Below are 22740 nucleotides of genomic sequence, written 5' to 3'. Positions count from 1 at the left end.
TAGAACAGAGCCTGGCACATAGTAGGAGCTCTATTAAATATCTGTTGAATGAATGTAAATCAAGCATTCTTTTCACTAAACCCTTTCTCTCTCCTTGAAGCTTCAGCACACCCAGAAAAGTATTGTTTCATCTTGACAGGACAAGATGTCCTGTAAATGAAAGATGCTAGGCTCTGAGTAAAACCAGACTCACTAGGAGAAATGTCAAAAATGCCAAGCAAAAGGCTCAGGAATTGAATTTTCCTCAGAATTGTCTCAGAGATCCTCCAGTCAACCCAAAGGTATATAGGCCTAAAAGTGCCCTGAAGCAAAAGCCCTAGGCCACCAAAAATTTGCAACATTTTTACAAAAGCAACTCCCCTGAAATCTGGATCAAATCACTGTCTGACAAGCTGGTTGTCAAGGATGATTTCAGCGTCATTAGAATATATGAATGAATGAATGAGGGTTGAAGGAAAGAAGGGAGGAGGGAAGAAAGAAAGAAAGAAAAAATATATGATAAAGAAAATATTAGAATAAAACAGGTTTTTAAAATTGGACTCATCCAGCCACCTGGGTGGCTCATTTGGTTAAGGGTCCAGCTCTTGATTTCAGCTCAGGTCATGATCTTGCCATTTGTGAGTTTGAGCCCCACATCAGGCTCTGCACTGACAATTTGGAGCCTGCTTAGGATTCTCTCCTTCTCTCTCTGCCCCTACCTCACTCTCTCTCTCTCTCTCTCTCTCTCTCAAAATAAGTAAATAAACTTTAAAAAATAAAATAAAATTGGAGTGATCTGACGAATATTTTTTCAAGTGCTTATGAGGTAGGCAGCACTGTGCTAGTCACAAAGGATACAGAGATAAAGATACCTTTTCTGTCCTCAAGATCTTGCTGACCTGTGGGAAAACCAGACCAACAGCCCAAAAGTAAGGCAAGTGCCACAGTAGAGTCAGGGCTCAGTGCAGGTAATACTACATGTATTTAAGAACACGGGGTGCCTGCGTGGCTCAGTCGGTTGGGCAGCCAACTCTTGATTTCCACTCAGGTCATGATCTCATGGTTCATGAGTTCGAGCCTGGTGTCTGGGTCTGCACTCACAGCATAGAGCCTGCTTGGATTCATTCAAGCCCCTCCTTGCTCTGCCCCTTTCTCGCTTGCTGTCTCTCTCTCTCAAAAATAAATTAACTTTAAAGACCAAGAAGAAAGGAAACCTATTGAATCTTGGGGCATCAGGGGAGGAAGCTCCAAGATTTGACTCTTCACTTGCAAAATGGTGGAATGAAGGTGGCAGAGATCAGCAAAAGAATGCCTAGGAAGGGATCAAAAGTTTGAGGACAAGAGGGGCCTTGCTAAACATTGCAAAATGTGCCTCCCTGGCAAGAAAGACTCAGACTCCAGTTCGGAACTGACTACCTTACCTGAATAACAACAAAAAATTAATCATGGCACATATAGGGCCTTGGTGACGTATCAGCACTGAGAGTTGTAGTGCTGAGGGTCCAAGCAGGACAGCTCTCCATCTGTGCTGTCCAATAGGGTATTTTCCAGCTACATGTGGATGTTCGCGTTTAAGTTCATTAAAATTAAATACAAGTTTTAAAATTTGGTTCCTCACACACACTAGGCACATTTCAAGTCCTCAATAACTGCACGTAGCTAGCACCCACCACGCTGGATAGTACAGAGAACACTGTCATTATCACTGATAAGTTCTCTTGGACGGCACTAGGGATTTTTAATTGTTGTTACTTTCAGTCAAATAGACTCAGCAGTTCTATGGCCATAGGTGGTTCTTGTTGTCTTACGAGAGAGTCGCATGCAATCTTATAAGCACGGGAGAAATTAATTGTTACTACAAATTGTAATGAAGACATACAAAACAGTTTATTCTCTGGTTAAGTCCAGATGAACTGTGAGTTAGAAAGACCTAGGATAGTATCAGAAAGAAGCCATGAAAAAGAAAACTAATGGACAAACAATACATATATACACCTAAGTAATCATACTTCAAATTGAAATAAGTAAATGGCTAAACTACATAGAAAGGAATCAATTCTATTTGCATAACACATGCTTTCATAATACATGAGTTGAATGCATTATTTTTAAAAAAATTTTTTTAACATTTATTTATTTTTTAGAGACAGAGACAGAGCATGAGCAGGGGAGGGGCAGAGAGAGAGGGAGACACAGAATCCGAAGCAGGCTCCAGGCTCCGAGGCATCAGCACAGAGCCTGACGCGGGGCTCGAACTCGTGAACCGCGAGATCATGACCTGAGCCGAAGTCGGACGCTTAACCAACTGAGCCACCCAGGTGCCCCCATTATTATTTTTTTAATTTGAGTATAGTTGACACACAATTTTTTTTTAAGTCTGTGACATTTTTCCTGTGATGCTGTTCTCACTCTGACTTTTGATCCAAGATTTCCATGACCTACTTGGCAGACTTCTAGTATGTGCCAAGTTAGGGTTGGGGATACTCAGGACATAAGGATAATCTCAGTCTTGGTTAATGTGCTGTTTAGAAATGGACTCTCTAGAGATGACCTTACCTGTGTTCCACTCATGGTGGCAACTTCCCCAGGGAAGGTCGATGGTGAAGCTGCTAAAGAGGTAGAAGAGGGCCCAGGCCAGGACAATGATGTAGTAGATGTTGAGGAGGATGACAATCATCTGGGAGGCATAGCCGATGCCTGGAGGGGAAAACTGCAGAATTGGGCTAAGGACAGTGGACAGATTTCTCATAAGCCACCCCTCCCAGTTTAGGAGGGGGTTTGTACTCCACTGTCAGGGCCCTAAAACATTGCTGGGTGCAGGCTCATTGACTCTCTCCTCAATCTCCCCAGCAGGTGAGGAGGGACTTTTCTCTCTGCCTTCCATTGCTGTGCCCTGGATTCCTGTGAATTTTCTTCTTTGCCGGTTCTGAAAATTCCCTGATTTTCAATAGTTAATGTTCCCTGGAGTTAGGCTGATATATTTCTGAAATATAAAAACACATGTTAAGAGCAGAAACAGGGGCATCTGGCTGAGCTCAGCTCATAGACCATGAGACTCTTGATCTCAGGGTCATGAGTTCAAGCCCCAAATTGAGTGTAGAGCCTACTTGGGAAAAAAAAAAAGAGCAGGAATAGACAATTCACATAAGAAGAAATACAAATAGATCTTTCCTAATAATTGCAGGTATGCAAAAGGAAACAATGATGAGGTACCTTTCTGTATAGCCAGATGTAATGAAATTTGTTACAAATGATGTAACTCAGTGATTTCCAAATTTGTCCACATATTAGAAATACCTGAGAATATTTTTAAAATTTCAAAGTCTAGACCAGACTCCAGACCAATTAAATCATGATCTCTGGAGATGGGATACAGGTCTCAAGATGTTTTGAAGATCCCCAGGTGATTCCAACTTGAAGACAAGTTTGGGAACCACAAATACCTTGGAGTCATTAAAGATAAGGGGGAAAGATGCTTACTCATATCTAATGACATGGCAAGTCAATATAACATTTCCATAGAACAATTTAATAAGCTAGACCAAGGGACATCAACTTGATTGTCCATTTGATCCAGCAATCCTCATCCTGGAAATTTATCCCAAAGAAATAATTCCCCCAAAAGAGGCAGAAAGCTATCTAAACAAATACACATGATAGCAGAATATAAAAATGTTATAAGTAATTGAAAATAAGTAAAAAGCCCCAAACAGAGAACTGTTAATTATGATATACCCACTCAACTGAAGTTTATGCAATCATTAAATTATTATTGTGTTGGGGCGTCTGGGTGGCTCAGTTGATTGAGTGTCTGATTCTTGGTTTCAGCACAAGTCATGATTCCAGGGTTGTGATATCAAGCCCTGCATCAGGCTTCATGCTGAGCGTGGAGCCTGCTTGTCATTCTCTCTCTCTCTCTCTCTCTCTCTCTCTCTCTCTCAACCTCTTCCTGTATCCCTCACTCATGTGCTTTCTCTCTCTAAAATAATAAAATAAAATAAAATAAAATAATTGTTGGTAGAGGATGGAAAAACTGAAAAGTGGAAACATAAACCATGTATGTTCCAGATTAACAGATATGTTAGCTCTATTCAGAGAGACAGAAAGAATGAAATAAACCCCCCAAACTGGAAACAACACAAATGTTCTTCAGTGGGTGATGGTTAACTGAACTGTGGTACATCCATACCATGGAATACTATTCAGCATTAAAAAAGAATAAACGAACTCTTTATACAAGAACTGGGATGGATCTCAAGGGCATCATTCTGAGTAAAAAAGCTAATCTCAAAAGACTATAGACTGCACAATTCTATTTATATAACATTCCCAAAATGACAAAATTATAGATATAGAGAACAAATTAGTGGTTGCCAGGGGCTAAGGATGGGGCAGGAAGGGGTAGGTGTAACTACATAGGAGTAGCATGACAGAGACCTTTGTGATAATGGAAGAGTATGTATATTGATTGTAGTGATGGTCACACAAATCTACATATGTGATAAGATAACACAGAATTATACACACGCGCGCGCGCGCACACACACACACACACACACATAAATGAGTGCTTGGAAAATTGGGGAAGTCTGAATAAGGTCTGTGGATAGTACCAATGTTAACTTCCAGGTCCTGATATTTTTTAATAGTTAAGTAACATCTTAACATCTTGGGGAAAGTTGGGTGAAGGGTACATATGACCTCCCCATACTATTTTTGCAACTTTCTGTGACTATATATTATTTCAAAATAGACACTTAAAGAAAATCCTATAGAAAGAGAAATATTGAAATAAAACACCCTCAAGTCTAAATAGCAATTGTGTCAAGACAGAAGAATTATTAATGATATTTTTTGCCATTTAAAATTCTCTTTATTTGTTTTGTAATTAATTAAATATGCTTTGAAAAATACAAAATCATTGTTATGCATGTGTAAACTATATAGCTAAGAAAGCTTTGTACTCTACTTATTTAATCTAAAGCCTTTTTTCCCTTCTTCACCCCCATCTTCTCCATTCTCTCAGAGACCAGGGGATTAGCTCAGCCCTAAATCCACAAGTGGGGGGTTTAACATAAAGACACAAAGTCTTTAAGTCTGTGACATTTTGCCTGCCATTCTGATGAATTTTCACTCTGATCTTTGACCCAAGATTTCCATGACCTACTTGGCAGATTTCTAATATATCCCAAGTTAGTAGCACGGTTACTAAATCCAGTCATTCCAAATAAGGTTTATAACCATGTATGCAGATATCCTGGAATCAGGCACAGGGCTACTCACCCTCAAAGATGGGGCATATCTTCCTCCAGGCTGTGATGCCTCCCTGGCTAGTGTACTGGCCCAGTGCTGTCTCCAAGAGGAAGACAGGAATGCCACAGGTAAAGAGGAAGATGAGGTAGGGGATGAAAAAGGCACCTGTGGGGTGGGAAACAGGCTTTCCATTACCTGGCACCACCCTCCTCATAGTCCACATTCATCTCCTCCCATCACCACCCCACGTTGCCAGTCAGAATCCCCAGGGGTGCAGGACATGCAAAATGCAGGGGACATCTGTCCAGATATCTGGAACCATAGCAGAAATCAAGAGTCACCAAGTTACCTAACGAGCCCTTTTTATCACTGAAAGTTTCAATCTATACCTACCAAGGCTTGCTCCCCATCGAACATCAATTATTACTTTAATTACACAAAACTTGTGGCCACAGCAAGGTGCTCATTGAATAATGGACATCCAGGAGCATTAACACAGCCCACAGACTATAATTCTTTCCAAGGAAATGACTGCTTTTAATGGTAGAGAGAGACTTTTAGCAGACTGAAATCAGATTTCCCTTTAGTAATCCTTTTTCCTTCTGTTTTTCATAATTATTGGCTGAGACTAGTGTACTGATTCTGGAAATGCTGGCATTTTCTCCACTGTGGACCTCTATCTGTTGGCAGGGTAGATAGGGCAGTTCACAGAGTACCAGGGAAGAGAGAACTGCACACAGAAGGAGATCCAAATATCTGCGGAGAGTCCCCTTCTAGCTTTCAACTGAGTGCCGCTTAGCATCTACATAGAAGGAAATGACCCGAACTAAGGGAAAGAACCATTCAGAAAGATTGAGAGTAATGGTGCTCACACAGGGCTGGGAAGAGTGCTGGCTCCCACTAGCCAGACTGGATAGTCCCAGAATTCTCAAGGCATTGGGAAGAGAAGGTATTTCCTCAGAAGTGGGGAATGATTAGCCCTAGATTGAGCACAGCTCTGGTTCTCCCTAACAAATCTTAGAAGCAAAACCCAAAAGTATCAAATAACTTCACTGGTCCTGAGCAAAGCTCAAGAATTTTTATAGAAATATAAAAATCCCAATAAAAATACTGTTCAGAAATGAAAGTGAAGTAATGCTTCTTAAGACAAGCAAAACTTGAAAGAATCCATCACCAAAAGATCTGTACTACAAGCGATGTTAGAGAAAAACCTTCAGCCAGAGGGAAATGATGCCAGAGAGATATATGAATCTACACAAAGGAACGAAGAATGTTAGAAATGTTACATACACAAGTAAACATATAAGAATTTTTTTCTTATCACCCAAATCTCTTTGAAAAGTTAACTGACTGGTTACACAATGTAAGGTGGAGTTTATAACAGATGAAAAAGTAAAACGTGTAACAACAAGAGCACAAAAGTCAGGAGGAGAGAGATGGAAATGTATTATTGTAGGGTTCTTATATGTAAAGTGGTATAATATTACTTGAGGGTGAATTGTGATAAATTGAAGATGTATGCTACAGGGGCACCTGGGTGGCCCAGTTGGTTGACTTGAGCTCAGGTCATGATCTCTCAGTTCATGAATTCAAGTCCTGCATCAGGTTCTGTGCTGTCACCGCAGAGCCTGCTTCAGATTCTCTCTCTCTCTCTCTCTCTCTGCCCCTCCCCAACTCCCATTCTCTCTCCCTCAAAAATAAACATTAAAAAAAAAACCCAGTGTATGCTACAAAACCTAAAACAATCATTCAACTAACATAACAAAGGCTTATGGCTAACAAGTCATCAAAGGAAGAAAGCCAACAATGGAATAATAAAAAATATTCAATTAATTCAAAAGAAAGCAGAAGGATAGGAAAAGGGGAACAAAGAACTGATAAGACAAGTAGGAAACAAAAAGCAAGATAATTTTATTTAAACTTAACTGTATGAATAATTGCTTTAAATGTAAATAGTCTAAATGTCCCAAATAAATGGCAAAGATTGTCAGATTGGCTTCAAAATAAAAACAAGGTTCAGCTACATGTTGCTTAAAAAAAATGCACTTTAAATATCAACACATGAAAAGGAAATCCTGCCTTTTGAGATTACGTGAATAGACCTCGAAGACATTACATTTTCAGAGAGAGAATAACAAATACTGATTGTTCTCATATATGGAATCTAAAAAAGCCAAATTTGGAGTGCCTGGCTGGCTCAGTCAGAAGAGCATGTGACTCTTGATCTTGGAGTTGTGAGTTTGACCCCCACGTTGGGTGTAGAGATTACTAAAACAACAAACAAACTTAAAATAAAAATTAAAAAGCCAAATCTGTGGAATTAAAGGGTAGAATGGTGGTTGCCAAAGACCTGGGGATGGGGGAAATGAAACTGTTTAAAATGAAAGTTAATGGGGAATAGAGCTCTCCAGTCCTTCACCTTTCAAATCTCTGGCCTGTAGTCTACACATCCATAAGTCAGGCACCGAGGAAGGCACCTGATTACCAGAAGGGCAAAGAAATAAAGATCATAAACACCTCAGCCTAATAAGTCCATAAGTCAACCCAAGACTTGTTGAGTAGGAAAGGAAAATAAGGGAAGACAGAACTTAGTAGCTGATATGGACAGTTACTGCTCAGAGTTGGAAGCATGGCGGAAAAAAGAGAGAGAAGAGGGAGAGACAGAAAGACCGAGAGAAAGAGAATTTTTGCCCAGCTCAAGCCCCACCTCCCTATCTTTATGCTACCTGCTCTTTCCCAATAAACCAAGCCAATGTTTAACTGCAGTAGGTTCCATGGTCAGCTCTATGCCTCTCCTCCTCTGCCTCTTTGAGCACGTGGGCAGCTGGCCACAAGGGGCAAGGTTCACACTCAATAAGCAGAGCCACTAGTCCTACAAAGGGAAGGGGTAGGAGAGGGATGGGACCCAGAGGGAGCCAGGTGCAGATTGGGGAGTCCTATGGGGGCACTCTGCCTCTTTCCCCACAGCCCCAGTCACCACCATTAAAAGATGGAGCTAGTCCTAGAGGTGGAGGATGGAGTTCAGTTATCTGCTCCCTATTCCTGTGGGTTAGTCTCCTTCTCCAAATTCTAAAAGGTCCTGGCCTGTTCCCCCATGAGATGGAGAGGCCACATGCCCAACCTAGAGGGGAATCATTCTGTAGGCCACCCTTCACAAAAGCAGCACACTCTGTGGTGTCATCTGTAACATTCCAGCTAATATTTTAAAACATAAACAGATGAGATTCCACATGAGCAACACAGCAGTGAGCATACATGAACAGTTATGTGCTGCAGTCACCACTAATCTGACCACTCCTGGGGGGTGAGTAATTAACTGAAAATGGTAACAAATCATCACACACTACTAAAATAGCTATTACTGTTACATGGAGGAAAAAAGTGTTCTTCTCTTCTCTCTGTTCTTACGTACTGACAAGCAACAGCAAGGTGACCAGTTCTCCCTGAGGCCAGGTACCATTTAATCCTCTTTGCCTTCATCTCCCTATGGTCTAGAGCTGCCCTTCCCCCACAGCCTGCTCCTCTAAGATCCCCATTCCTAGAGATCCAGTTGCGGGACATTCTGCTGTAGCCTCACATGCAGTCTCCAGGCATCCCAGGTGTTGAGAAACTCAGTCTGCTGGCAGCCAGGTCTAGGGAGCTAGAGAGATCCTAGCAGAAGGCCCATGTTCTGAAGCCACCAGGATCTGGGTGTCTGGGGACTGAAGATCAGAAGCAGAGAGGGCTTGGGGGGAGGCAGGGTACAAGGAAGAAGGAAGCACCTGTCCTCGCATAAGGTAACTGATCTCCAGCTGCTGTTCTCTGACTAGCAAAAACCCACGATTCTTAGCACAAGTGACCTCTGCCCCTGGTTTTCAGCAACCTGGACTTAGAAATTAAGTGTGGGGGGTGAGGGTGCCTAGGTGGCTCAGTAGATTAAGTGTCTGACTCTTGCTCTCAGCTCAGGTCTTGATCTCAGGGTTGTGAGTTCAGCCCCGTGTTGGGTTCCACAGCCGGTGTGGAGCCTACTTTAAAAAAATGAAATTAAGTATAAGGACGCCTGGCTTATGAGACCCTTGATCTTGGGGTTGTGAGTTTGAGCCTCATGTTGAATGTAGAGATTACTTAAAAATAAAATCTTTAAAAAGAAAAGGAATTAAGCATAAAATGTTTGGCAGGTGGTCTTTTTGTCTGGGCTGAGATTGGCAGGCAAGTAACTTAAATTCCCTTGTGGTAGAGTTGAATTCTCTTGCCAAAACCCTCTCCTACCACCTTTCCCCAACATCATGCCTTTTGAGTTATCCAGAGACTTTTCATCTGCATGGCTAGAACTTTAAGGGATAGGCCCTGGTGGAAGGTCATGTTTGCTTTTCCCTCCAGGGAACTGAGGCTGGAGAGCTTGAGAAATAGTTCTTTGGCCACTTCGCCAGTCAGGAGACCCATCCCCACCACCGCCAGACATACGGGCACACTGTCACTACTACGTGGCACTCATATTGGCTTATCCCTCCCCAGGAGGGAGAACACAGACAGCAGAAATGTACTTTGCCCACTCCCAAGTTTTGCCCAAATCACCCATATTTCCTATTTCTAATCATTTTCTTTCCCCATTATCTTGAACCCACTGCAAGCGGTCTTTGCCCTGCCATACCACTGGGACTGCTCCTACAAGGTCACCAAAGGCATCCATTCCACCAAAGCCAACACTTCATTCTCACTCCATATCTTTCTTAACCTATCTGTGGCATTTGATGCTTGCCTCCCAAAACACTTCATCATCCTGGTATCATCTTTCTTCACTGGTTTCTCCTTCTCTGTCTCCTAATGGTCCTTCCCCTTCCCCCCAGTCCTTGCTCTCTTTTATCACCATCAAAATTCTAATCACTCTCAAATTTACATCTCCCATCCACATCTCTCTCACAGACTCCAGACTCATATGTTTTACTGCCTAGTCGACATCTCCACTTGATATCTAACAGATATCTCCACTCAGTGTTCCCCAAAGTCAACTCCTTATTTTCTTCTTAAAACCTGCTCCTCTTATGGCCTTCCACATCACAGTAAATGGCAACTCCTTCCTTCGCAGTGCTCAGTCTGCAATCCTTGGACCGCTAAGCCCAGGCAGCAGCAGTGGAAGTGACAAGAGGTGTCAGATTCTGCATACATCATGTGGGGTCTCCAGTCCCAGGCACTCTGGGTTCCTCAAGTCTGTTGGCAGCCAGAGTCCAGGGAGCTGGAGAGGTTCCAGCTGAAGACTCAAGCTCTGAAGCCCCCAGAATCTGGGTAATTAGGTAGATCTAACAGTCTGGGAGCGGGAGGGAAGGACTCAAGGATAACTCCGAAATATTTAGCCTCGTAACTGGTCTGCTTCTGCCCCGACTCGTGTACAATCAGTTCTCAACGGCAGCCAAAGAGATTATTTTAAAATGTAAGATCATGCCGCTCCTGCTCAAAACCCTGCCCTGTCTCCCCATGTCACTAGAGCAAAAGCCAAAGTCTTACAATAGCTGACAAGGACCTACATGATCTGCCACCCTCGTCCTATTTACTTCTCTGACCTCAGCTTCTATTTACTTCCCTCCTTGCAACTCCTCAAATAAGCCAGTCAGCCTCTTGCTTTGCTACTATTAAATCTTTTGTGTCCTCTGCTTGGAGCACTTTTACCCTCGATATCTACATGACCAGCCCTCTCACTCCTGGCAAACCTTGCTCAAATGTTCTCGATGTGCCCCCTCCACACACACACACTCCTGATCCTCTTTTCCCAGCTCTACTTGGTCATTTTCCACAGCACCCATTAACTTCCGATATGCTATATAATTTTCTTATTTACTACATTTATTGTTTATTGTCTGGCTCCCTCTTCAAGAATGTAAGCCCCACAAAGACAGGGAATTGTTCTGTTCTGTTTGTAGATGTAGCCCAACAGCTTAGAATAATTCTAGGCAGATGGTTTGTACCCTGTAACTGCTGTTGAATGACTCAGGCAGGGTCGGGGCTTGGTGGGCTGTGTGCTGGGGCAACTGGCTGAGACTGGAGACTCCAAAATGATATCTGGGGGTGGATTGGCCACAGGTCCCGGACAGCAGGGATTGTGCTCAGCTAGGAGATGATTGAGGCAGGCATCTTGCTCATCCATCTCTCTGACAAGCCTACCAGTTTCTTCTGATTTTAGATGGGCTTCTTTAAATCACTGTCTCAGTTTCTCTGGTTTTCAACTCTAGTGTTTAACTAGTTTACCTGCTTTTCTATCATCTTCTTGCTTCAGCCCTTTCTCTGCTCTGGAACTCACTTCAAATTGGATCTACCAAATGTTAAGGCTAGAAGGAACCCAAGAAGACATCATTTGTATTTCTTAAGTTTGGAAAACTAAATTATATTTTAGGGACTTTTTTAATCTCTGACCTCACCACTAGACAAATATTGATAATAATAAAAGGCCAAGCTTATCTTCCCCTCCTGCCCCAAGCACAAAAGTGGCTGTTTAAAGCTAGGAAGTTGAAGAAAGGGCCCAGAAGCCCAGAAGCAGGCCGATAGGGTCCATTACCTGAGCATGATACACCCCAGGGGACCCCAGCATCCTTCTCCAGAACTTGCTCAGAACATTCCTCTCATCCCCTGGGAGTCCAGGTCCCAGTTGGAGGACCATGGGTTTAAATAAAATCACTAAAGCAGGAGGAAAAGGGTCAAATCAATGTAAGTGGTCTCCGTTCTCCTCACCTTCCTTCCCCATACTGGTAGCAAAGGGTCAGAAAGAGGCATCAGTTTGTTCCTTGACAGACAAGGGGGTGAGAAGAGGAAGTGTGGGGACCCATTCTCTGTGGGAGCTTTGTTTTGCTGGGAGATGAAGGGGGCTGAGTGGTGACAGAAAGGTTAAGCTGCTGGGAACCCCAAAACCCAGGCATATCTAGGTCCCTCTCATGAGCACACATCTCCTCGGTTAGTCCCCCTTACCTTGGCAAAAGAGGCTTTCCATTAATTCCCCCGGTGGCCCTGGGTGACTCATGCCCTTCAGAGCAAACCTGGGCATCAGTCTCTAGCTCCAAAGCCCCTCAGAACACTTCCCTCCAGCTGCTGTCGTCCATCAAGGAAAAGAGGAGTCCTAAGACCCTGCACTTGATCAAGGGAAGAGATTGTAGGTGGCAGTGTTAGGGATTAAACCGAGAGTTTGACTGGATCCGGGACCCCTGAAAATGTCTCCACTCTCAATCGGAATCAGCATGCTGGAAGGCAGGCTCTCTACAGGAAGGAAGCAGCCACAGCCATCATACCCACCCTCTTCCCTCACAAGCCCATAGCAAGAACCAAGGGCCCCCCGATTCTTTTCTCCTCTTGGGCCTGCATTTCCCCTGGAGACAATGTCACACACTCCCAGGCCTACACAGACTCACCACAGAGTCCAAAGGCAGAGCTCAGATCCAAACACTGCCAGACAAGCTCCCTCAACAGGGTGAACCCACACCCCCCACTGCTCCTATTACGGTTCCCTTCGCTTCACCTTTCTCAGCCCAGCGGTTTTGCGCCAGACCTGGATATCACTCCCTCCCACCTCTTCGTGCCACTCCTGCTAATTCCCAGGCCAACCTTTACCCAATTCCAGAGAGGCTTGGGGAAAGCCGCTCACCTCCTAATCTTCCTGCCATGTGAGGAGCTAAGCTGGTTACTAGGCTCCAGATATAGAGTCCCAGTGGCCAGCTTTAGCCCCCAGATTCCTCCTCCTCCCTGGACCAGCCTCGTCCCTCCACCCAGTTCTCTGAAGGGAAGCGTGTGGAGTGTCCAGGACTAGGTTCAAAGTGGAAAGACCTCCTTCCTTCCCTCACAGGGCACACGGAACAAAGTCCTGTGATTTCAGGTTGCTGGCCAGAAATCCCTGGGGAGAAAGGACGCATCAGCCCATACCCACCCCTCTGGAAACATACAAATTAACTTCCAACTCCACGGCCAATCCTCCAATTGCCACAATCCTGAGAATAGGTTCCATGGGCTCAGAGGACCTCTGTACCCTCCTCTCCGGCCCTCCCACTTCCACTGTCCGAAACCACGGCCCTCCCACCTCCACTGTCCGAAACCACCGGGAGACTGATCTCAATGCATTTGGAGGCTCCGACTCCCCTGCACGAGGCTGGGTGTCACATTAGGGTACCCTCCAATCCTCATGGCCCCAGAATAACCACTGCCCTCAGCATTTCCCCCGCGTTACCTACCTCTGCACTTCCCCCTCCCGCAGCCCAGGCTGCAACCTCACTTCCAAACCAGATCTGGGAGCCCCAACACCTATAAGCTTTACCCATCAACAAGGAGATGTTCGTAACCCACTGCTCAGCCAGAACACTTCAGTACCTGAGAAATCCCTCCAGGGCGTCCCACAGAGGTCTGGGATTCCCTGAAAGTGAGTTACTGGTTGGAAAATTACCACCACTGCTGTGGGGTAGCAAAGTTATTCTAGGAGGCTGGAAGGGATAGGAGGAATGAGAAGCCAAAAAAGCCCTAGGAAAGAGTTAGAGTTAATACTGCATACACACAAATTTTCAGTGGGAAATTCTGAAGGCAGAGCCACTAGTATCAAAGGTTATGACACTGGTAAGGGTTGGGTAATGACTGGCTTAGAGAATGTCACAATGCCAGCAGAGAAAGGGAAAACACAAAGACTAAGGAGTCTCAAGACCACAGGACAGTTCAGTATCAACATCATCTTCAACATAGCTGCCATTTATTAAGCACTTTACACACATTACCTCTCATCCTTACAGCAACTTAAAGGCAGGTACTACTATCTGAATTTACAGGAACAGCAGCTGAGGCTCTGAGGGCCTCAATAACTTGCCCAAGACTACACAGAGAGTAAGTAGCAGAGCCAGAATCCAAATTCTGATACATCTGGTTCCAAACCTATGTTCATATGTCTATGATGCCATAGCATTCTAGAAAGACCCCTGGGAGAGTTACATAATCTCTCTAGGTCTCAGTCTCCTGCAGTGTCCTTACTGACTTGTAAGGGGCTGTCCAACTCCAGCATTCTATGCACCCATGGGAGTCCCCAGAGGGGCAATAATTACAGGAGATGGAGACATCCTCCTTCCAGGGACGGGTGGGGTGGCACAGTAGCTCTCACCTCCCCCATTTTTGTAGCAGAGATAGGGAAACCTCCAGACGTTGCCTAGGCCAATGATCTCCCCGGCTACTGACAGCACAAACTCCATCTTGTTGTTCCAGTGCCCCCGTTCCAGGGTACCATCTTCCTTCGTCTTTTCCATGACAGGGTACACTGGTTTTGTCTCCCCATTGCTGGCTGTGCTCGAGATCCTGCTATCCATCCCACCTGAAAAACAAGCAGAGTGTTCTATTACTGCTGGGAACCTTGGGAGGAAATCCTTCCCCTTCCTTCACCAGCAAACTCCTGAGGGAATAAGTGCACGAGGAGAAAGTAAATTCCTACCCCCTTGCCTATAGACCCACGTCCTCCTTAGCATCTCGTATTGGTAAAGCCTGGGTAACACCTGCTAAGAATGTATATTCCTTTACTGTTCAGGAAGAAAGCATTGATGCTGAAGTATAGATATTCTTTCCACTAGGGAGGGCCTCTTGGGTTGGGGCTTGTGGACATGGAAGAGTTCACATGGCCCCTGGGCTAAGTTCTCCACGCCATCCTACAACCAGCTTTGTCTGTGTTAGCACGTGCTCCAGTGTCTGTATTCTGTATGGGGACAGCGGAAAAGATCCTCAAACCCACCAATCTCCCATGCAGGAATTTACTCCAGGGAAATAATTGTGACTGTGGATAAAGATTTGGCACTGAGGATGTTCATTGTTTACAGCAGCAAAAAAATTAGAAAACACACACAGGTTAAGAAATTATGGCCCATACATACAACAGACTAATATATAATCATGAAAAATTGTGTTGCAGAAGAAAGTGTAATGAAATGAAAGTGTTCACGATATGTGGAGTGAAAAATTATAAAATAGCACATATGATATGATCATGCTTGGAAAACATTTTATAAAGTGTATGCATCAAAAGACTAGGATATCCACCAAAATGTTTCTCACTCAGTGGTTGGATTATAGGAATATTTTCCTTATTTCTATTTTCTATGTTTTCATCAAAGAACATGATTTATTTTGTAACATTAAAATAAAAGCAAGTTTTTAAAAACTCTTTCCAGGGGCTCCTGGCGGCTCAGTCAGTTAAGTGTCCAACTCTTAATTTCAGCTCAGGTCATGATCGCACAGTTTGTGAGTTTGAGCCCTGAGTCGGGCTCTTTATTGTCAGCAAGGAGCCTGCTTGGGATTCTCTCTCTCTCTGTCTCTGCCCCTGCCTCAAGTGCACTCTCGCTCTCTTTCAAAAAAAAAAAAAAAAAAAGAAAAGAAATCCTTCCAAAGGAATAGGAGAAGCTGAGTGGGCCCTGGAATTCTGAATTAAGATGGACTGACCTTCCCAGCTATCTTTCTACCTCTCTCTGAAGTCAACATAAGAGAAAGATGAACTATGGGCTCTTTTTCTTTGTTGGTGATGAAACATGTGGGAATCTATTTCAGTAGAGAAGACAACATGAAATGAATAAAGGGCCACAGTTCCAAACGCTCCCCTGCCCTATTCTAGACTCTTACTGAGATTGAAGATAAGATCTGCTATGGCTCACACGTAAAGAGTAACTACTACAAAGCACTTTACATATACTTATTTCACTTAATCCACACAACCACCCTGAAACGTAAGCAGTATTAGTTCTGCTTTGTAAATAAGGAAGGTGCAGCTCAGAGAGGTTAAATGACATATCTGTGGTCATATAGCGAGTAAATTTTGTACAAGTGGGACTTGAACCCACTCTGTCCCTGCTCTTTCAATTAAATCTCTCGATTTAATTGGCTGCCCAGGTTTATCAGCATGTCTTTTTTTTTTTTTTTTTAATTATTTTAGAGAGACAGAGAAAGCATGAGCAGGGAAGAGGGGCAGAGGGAGGGAGAGAGAGAAAGAGAATGAGAATCGCAAGCAGGCTCCACGATCAGTGCAGAGCCTTACATGGGGCTCGATCCCATGACCCTGGGATCATGACCTGAGGTGAAATCAAGTCAGATGCTCAACTAGCTGAGCCACCCAGGCGTCTCTCAGCATGTCTAAATAAGCATCTTCTAATGACTTTCCCTGATTTTTCACAGTGGCCCCTTTTCCAGAGAAGTAAGCAGATGGACATTTTTGTGCCCCTCAAGAAAAATTCATGTTAACAGAACTTTCTCATTGGGAGCCCCATCTGGCCAGACTCTCCTATGGTTCAGTTTCCCCAGCGGGGGCTACCTTCAGGATTCAAAAAGTTAGAGAGAAAGTCAAGGAACAGTAGGGATCTTTGCTTATTTGATAAATCAGGGAATAGGCTCCAAAGAGTGTGCACTGAGAAGGAGAAATCCAAGCAGCTGGTCCCAAGAAGCAAGTTTCCTCAGTCCTTTTGAGAAGGTTGTCTAACGTCTTGTGCCGCTTCTCAGCCTCCCTTTACCATCCGATGGGTGTCTTCCGATGATGGCATGCCATCTCCCTCCACTCCTTCATCTTCTCAGACCCTAGAAGAAACAGTAGCCCTATCCTGGGTCCCTTGCCTCATTAGGGTACTGTTTCTCAGAGGTTGTGTGGTGCAGCAAAAAGGTCATGAGTTGTAGAGTCAGACAAGCCGGGTACAAATCTTAGGTCTGTGCTGTACCACTCGCTGCCCAACTTCAGAGAAGTTAATTAATTACTCTGAGCCTTCGTTCACTCATCTGTAAAAGTGGGGAGGATTAGATGAGGTTATGCATATAAAGTAAAGGACTTAGCAGAATAACAGGCACTCAAATTTGTAGTTTCTTTCAATCTTGTCAAAGAGTTGCTCATTGTCTCATTTCACAGAGAAAAAAGCTTTCCTTTCTGCTCAATCTAGGGCTCTCTTTCTCTAAATCGCATTGTCCCTTAAGTCAACAGCAACTGCAGTTTCAGAAAGCCAAGAATATAGCATCTAGGCTTTGCATGTACACACATGAATGTCAGGAACATATATTCTAGGAGGATCAAAAAATCCTTTGGTTGTAAGTCCTATGATCCCATCCTATAGTCTGAGACCCAGAAACAGAAAAATGAGAGAAGGAGGGAGGGAGAGAGAGAGAGAGAGAGAGAGAGAACATATTACGAACCTTAGTGCAGCTGCTGCCAGAGGTCCAGTCAGGGGGAGAAGAATTATCTAAGGGGGAAGGGGAAGGTGCTGGCTATTTAAAGTGTGGTTCCAACTCCTCTGCGGCACTTGCACTTGTAATTCTAAACTTGGCCCTGCCCACATTCCTCCTCCTGCCTCCCCACCCCACTTTCCCTCCCCCTGAGCAGCAGACTTACACACCGGAGTCATTTCACAGCCTGGGGAGTGCGAGTACACCCTGGCAGGTCAGGCCAGTTGCTTGTGAGGCTGGGCAGCTAGTCTTCTCCCCCAGAGCTCATGTGCTCTTGCCCGCCACCCCCCCCACCGGCAACCTCAGGGTCACCCTAGAGGGATCCCACCTTCCACCCTTTCTCCAGCCCCAGCGCTCCTGTACTCCTATACACACATCAGGAATAGGTGTCCCTTGGGTTGGGTGCTGTGCAGATTAAACGTACATTTCTCAGGGCACCTGGGTGGCTCAGTTGGCCAGGTCATGATCTCATGGTTCGTGAGTTCAAGCCCCACATCGGGCTCTGTGCTGACAGCACAGAGCCTGGAGCCTGCTTGGAATTCTGTCTCCCTCTCTCTCTGTCCCTTCCCTGTTGGCACTCTGTCTCTCTCTCTCTCTCTCTCTCTCTCAAAAAAAAAAAAAAAAAAAAACCATTGAAAAAAATTTTAGTGTACATTTCTCTTATGCCTCTATAGGTTCTGATTTGGTGTAGACCGTGATTAGAATAAAGATACATATGTACACCTGAAACTAATGTAATACTGTGAATCAACTACACCTCAATTAAAAAAAATACATTGACGGAATGAAAAAACTATCGATCATTGAAAGTTGTACCATATTATCTATTTTTTATTTTGTACTTTTTTTTTACTGGCAAAATTATATGCATAAAGTTCAATAAAAGAAAACTTTCATTAGAAAACAAAAAAGTAAAGATATATAGATTACAGACAACTGAGAAGCCAGGAAAACTTCCTCAACACACATACATGCACACACACACATTTATATACATATAGAAAAGCTGGGAGTGTCTGGGTGGCTCAGTCGGTTCAGCGTCTGACTCTTGATTTCAGGTGAGGTCATGATCTCCTGGTTCGTGAGTTCGAGCCCCGCATCAAGCTCTGCGCCAGTGGTGTGGTGGCCTGCTTGGGATTCTGTCTCTCCTTCTCTCTGCTCCTCCCCCGCTTGTTCTCTCTCTCTCTCTCTCTCTCTCTCAAAATAAGTAATCTTAAAAAAAAGAAAAAAGAAAAGTCAGAAAAAGCATTCACTAAACAATTAATAGTAGCTCTATCTGGAGAGAAGGGGTTGGGGTCAGGAAATGAAAAATGAAGTAAGGGACATTTTCCACTTCTGCTTAAATTTTTAAGCTTTGGGGTCGGTTTGAATGTTTAAATAACGTGCTAGAATTGATTTTTTGAAATAACTCTTTAAACCAATAAGAAAAGAAAGTGCCAAACTTTCCAACAAAGCAAAGCCCTAAAGTCCTCCTAAGTGAAAGAGCCGGCTGCGAAGAGGGGGCGGGCGCTGTCCCGGACACTCAGTGTTGGGGCAGGAGCAGCCCAGGGCCTGGCTGTGGTGAAGGCAGGCTGCGTCTTTGGCCAGCAGAGCCCCCCAGAGCCACTGGCTGGGGCGCAGTGCAGTGCTAGGACACCGCCTAGGCGCTGAGGTCCAGGGCTGAGTCCTGCCTCCATCACTTTCCAGTTTGTGGCCTTGTTGCTCGAACCTTGTTTTCAAGAAATCTATGAAAAGGTGCTTACCTTGCAGCGTTGAGTTGAGGTTTCGGGAGAAAATGGGCATATGTAAAGGGCCTAATACAGAGCAAGCCTTGAATGTCAGGCCAGACAGTAAGAAATAGTCATGCGGTGGGGGTGGATGACTGAATGGGATTAAAAACAAAAAAAATGTGCCTGAAAGGACACAGAGGAGTAGAAAAGAAGGTAAATCCGAGATTCTAACACAGTTTCTATTTCTCTTCTGTCTCATCTGCGACATCCCCTCCAGGGATGGCAGCAAGGGGCACGGCAGTGCGTTATGACAATACCCAAGGAGCCTCACAGAGATTATTATTCCTGTATTTCAGCAGCTCCGTCTCCTCTCCCCTTCTAACCATCCCTCCATCTTACTTAACTGTAAAACAAGAGACCAAATATCTTCTCTGAGAGAGGTTGCAAAAAAGTCTGTCTTCAAAGCCAACACTGTTAACTTCTATTTTTATTTACCATTGAGTGGTACTTGTAACTGAACTGTTAGGTTGGAAACTCTGGTATCTGTATTCAAAAATGACCAGATAGGGGCGCCTGGGTGGCTCAGTGGGTTGAGCGTCTGACTCTTGATTTCAGCTCAGGTCATGGTCCCAGAGGGTCCAACCCCACATGGGCTCCATGCTGAGCGTGGAGCCTGCTGAAGATTCTCTCTCTCCCTCTGCCCCTCTCCCTCACTCACACTCTCTCTAAATTAAAAGAAAAAAAAAAGACCAGATAACTTGAGTTTACTGAGGCCTCAGATATATATATATGTATATATATATACACATCACATATATAAAGATACCATACAGCCTTTAGCAATGTTGCACAGCCCCTCCTATGTCCTCTATGTGTAAAAATCGGGGTTCCCAGTTTCCAGGAAAGACTGTCAGGGATCAGGGCATCATTAAGATCAGGCTGAGCTAGTTTTGAGTTGCTGCTCTCATGTTAAGGAATGTTTTGTTTTGCTGGTTGATCCTATTGTTTTTACATAACCACTTGCATATTACCACTTTTTAAAATTTTATTTTTAAATAATCTCTACACTCAATGTGGGCCTTGAACTTACAACCCTGAGATCAAAAGTCACATACTCCACTGACTAAGCCAGCCAGGTGCCCCACATATTACCATTTTGATTGCTCTTTTGCTATTTTATTCCTCTCCAAATCTTTGTTACCCTCAATTTCTTTTTTTTTCCCATAAAGTAGGAATTGATGTGGTAGGTCTTTTTTTTTTTTAAGAGAGAGAAAGAGAGAATACACTCAAGGGAGAGGGACAGATGGAGAGGGAGAGAGAGAATCTTAAGCAAACCCCACACTCCGTGCAGAGCCCCACGCAGGGCTCAATCCCATAACCCTGGGATCACAACCTGAGCTGAAATCAAGAGTCAGACACTCAACCAACTGAGTCACCAGGCGCCCCAATGCTGTAGGTCATTTGCCTTGTTTAGGTTGACCAAAGTTTTAACAAGTTTGAAAACCACTGGTAAATGAGTGTTCATGACAATTCTTCATAACTCCCTGTTTGGGGTTAAGCACAAATCAGGCAGGACTAGCTTTGCATCTCCTTCACATTGCCATTATCCTTTTGTCTCCTGGGTCAGGGAATCTGGGAAAAGGTAACACTAGAACCAGTACTCCAGAATTCTCACTCAAGAGTCTGCGTAAGTTCTAAGACTCACTCAGGCCTGTTAGTGAGGATAATGGGAGGATGTGCTCCCCAAACAGGATGCATGAAATAAAGTGAACGATGGAGAAAGTGGGCCTGGGAGGTCTTGGCTTCTATCCAATTGACCCTGGGCATATTTAAATGCCAATATGCTATGATATACTCCCCCAGCAATTTTTTGTCTCTACTAGGAGTGACACAAGGGCAAATAAATTTTAGAAGGAGCATGATTCATTTCAGAAAGAATATTTCTGAGCAACTCCAGTGTCAACACTGGAACTGGTTGGTGAGGGAAGTGGTGGGTTCCTCTGGAAATCTTTAAATTAATAGGCATAGTTAGTTCTGTTTAACCACAGGGGTGAGGAACTGTTTGACCTCTTTGATCTCTTCAAATATCACCCTGAAAGGGAAGAAAGGAAGTAGTGAATAAACTAGACAACAAATTATGTTTTTTTTTAAAACTGGAACAATTCAAGCAACAATATGAATAAGGATAATAATGGGTTTTAACCCAAAGGAAAAAATATATTCACAAGTCCATGCTAATATAAGTATATAATCAATGAAGTAAATGAATGGGGGAGAAAGGAGAGCTCTCCTATACAGTAGAATTCCAATTAATAAAAGTAGAAGGAAAGCAAGAAATAGAAACTCACCATTAGGCAAATACCACTGTAATAATTGGAGAAAAGATCCACCAATGAATGCTAAAATTAGTGGGTGAGAATTTGAGGAGGAACAGAGTTTACATAGTCTCAAAGTATCTCCTCCAAGGTATTTATTAACTACTAAGAGGCAGTAACTTCATGGTGGAGAAATCAGACAGAAACCATCATAACCAAGTGACCAAGGTCAACATCTCCCATAATAAGACCTATCAATACCCACATCACGAACCACAGGAGATGATGTACTAAGAAAAACACAACATTTCTGTGGTATCCTCACCAAAGATTGAGTCTGGTCACGAAAAAACATAAGACAACCCCAGAGTGGGGGACACTGGACAAAATAACTGACTACTACTCTTTAAAAGCATCGAAGTCGCGAAAGACAAGGAAACTGAGGAACTGTCTTAGGCCGCAGGAGACTGAAGGAAATAATAACTAAATGTAACCTGGGATTCCACATAGGATCCTAGGTAGGATGCTAGAACAGAAAAGGGACATTAGTGTAAACACTGGTGGCATATGAAGAAGGACTTAGTTTTGAATGTGCTCTGCCGATGTTACGTCCCCGATTCTGGCAATCGTGCTACGGTTTGGTAAGATGTTAACATTAGAGAAAGCTGGGTGAAGGGAAACCGGACTACTTTTGCAATGTTTCTTTAAGTCTAAAACTAACTTATATAAAAAGCTTGTTTTGTTTTTTTTCCCAAAGACTATCGTTTGCTCCCTGACTACTGCTTTTCAAGTACTTGATTGACCCTGTTGTGAAAAGCCCTGGTAACACAGGTGATACTGAATATGTTGATGACTCTTCACTATGCTGTGTTCGATTCCACATGGGATAGCCTAACTTCTGTCAGCCCAAGGTCTTAAAGAAATAAAACTAATGACAAAGAATATTAATGTCAATCATCACCATTACTAGTTGTATCAGGCACTTCCAGTGTGCCAGGCACCGTGTAAGTGCTATTCGTGCACCATCTCATTTTACCCCCAGAGAAAGCCTATGAAACAGATGTAGAGGCCCCTTTTGGGCAACAGGCTTGACCGATGGAAGCCTGAGTGAGGTGACCCCAGCCTCTTGGCTGAATACAGACAGGGCCATCAGGTGACCCACCTCAAAGTATCCATAATCCCTAGCTGACCAATGGGTTACATAAACCCGGACACAGGTAACAAAAAAGGAAAATTACATATATTCCCACACCTCCTCCTCCTCCCCTTAAAATACAGCCCACACCCCTGCCTCATAACAGTCTCTGCTCTGCTGT

At 43.9% G+C, this 22740-nt stretch overlaps 1 protein-coding gene and 1 long non-coding RNA gene across 8 annotated transcripts in view; one reads left to right on the top strand and one right to left on the bottom strand.

Annotated features, from left to right (window-relative positions):
• Positions 1-17455, bottom strand: part of SLC6A13 (solute carrier family 6 member 13) — a 33868-nt gene extending 16413 nt beyond the window's left edge. The window contains exons 1-5 of one of the 7 annotated variants that reach the window (XM_060658753.3): positions 12836-13129; positions 12166-12321; positions 11759-11877; positions 5263-5397; positions 2536-2689 (exon numbers count right to left, since the gene is read on the bottom strand). In XM_060658753.3, the coding sequence (XP_060514736.2) occupies positions 2536-2689; positions 5263-5397; positions 11759-11877; positions 12166-12241 (484 nt within the window). In that variant the 5' untranslated portion in view covers positions 12242-12321; positions 12836-13129. Of the gene's footprint in view, positions 1-2535; positions 2690-5262; positions 5398-11758; positions 11878-12165; positions 12327-12602; positions 12795-12835; positions 13130-14323; positions 14531-17370 lie in introns of those variants that run through there. The other 6 variants (XM_060658752.3, XM_060658754.3, XM_060658755.3 and 3 more) reach the window with 6 other exon arrangements.
• On the top strand, positions 13719-22368 carry LOC132694894 (uncharacterized). The gene is made up of 2 exons (XR_009617515.3): positions 13719-14052; positions 22182-22368. It is a non-coding gene; the product is annotated as an uncharacterized LOC132694894 (long non-coding RNA).
• The last annotated feature ends 372 nt before the right edge of the window (positions 22369-22740 follow it).

The sequence above is a fragment of the Panthera onca genome, chromosome B4 (genome assembly GCF_046562875.1).
Source record: "Panthera onca isolate mPanOnc1 chromosome B4, mPanOnc1 haplotype 2, whole genome shotgun sequence".
Taxonomy (NCBI): domain Eukaryota; kingdom Metazoa; phylum Chordata; class Mammalia; order Carnivora; family Felidae; genus Panthera; species Panthera onca.
Note: the sequence above shows the minus strand (reverse complement) of the source record. Positions and strands in the feature narration are given on the sequence as shown.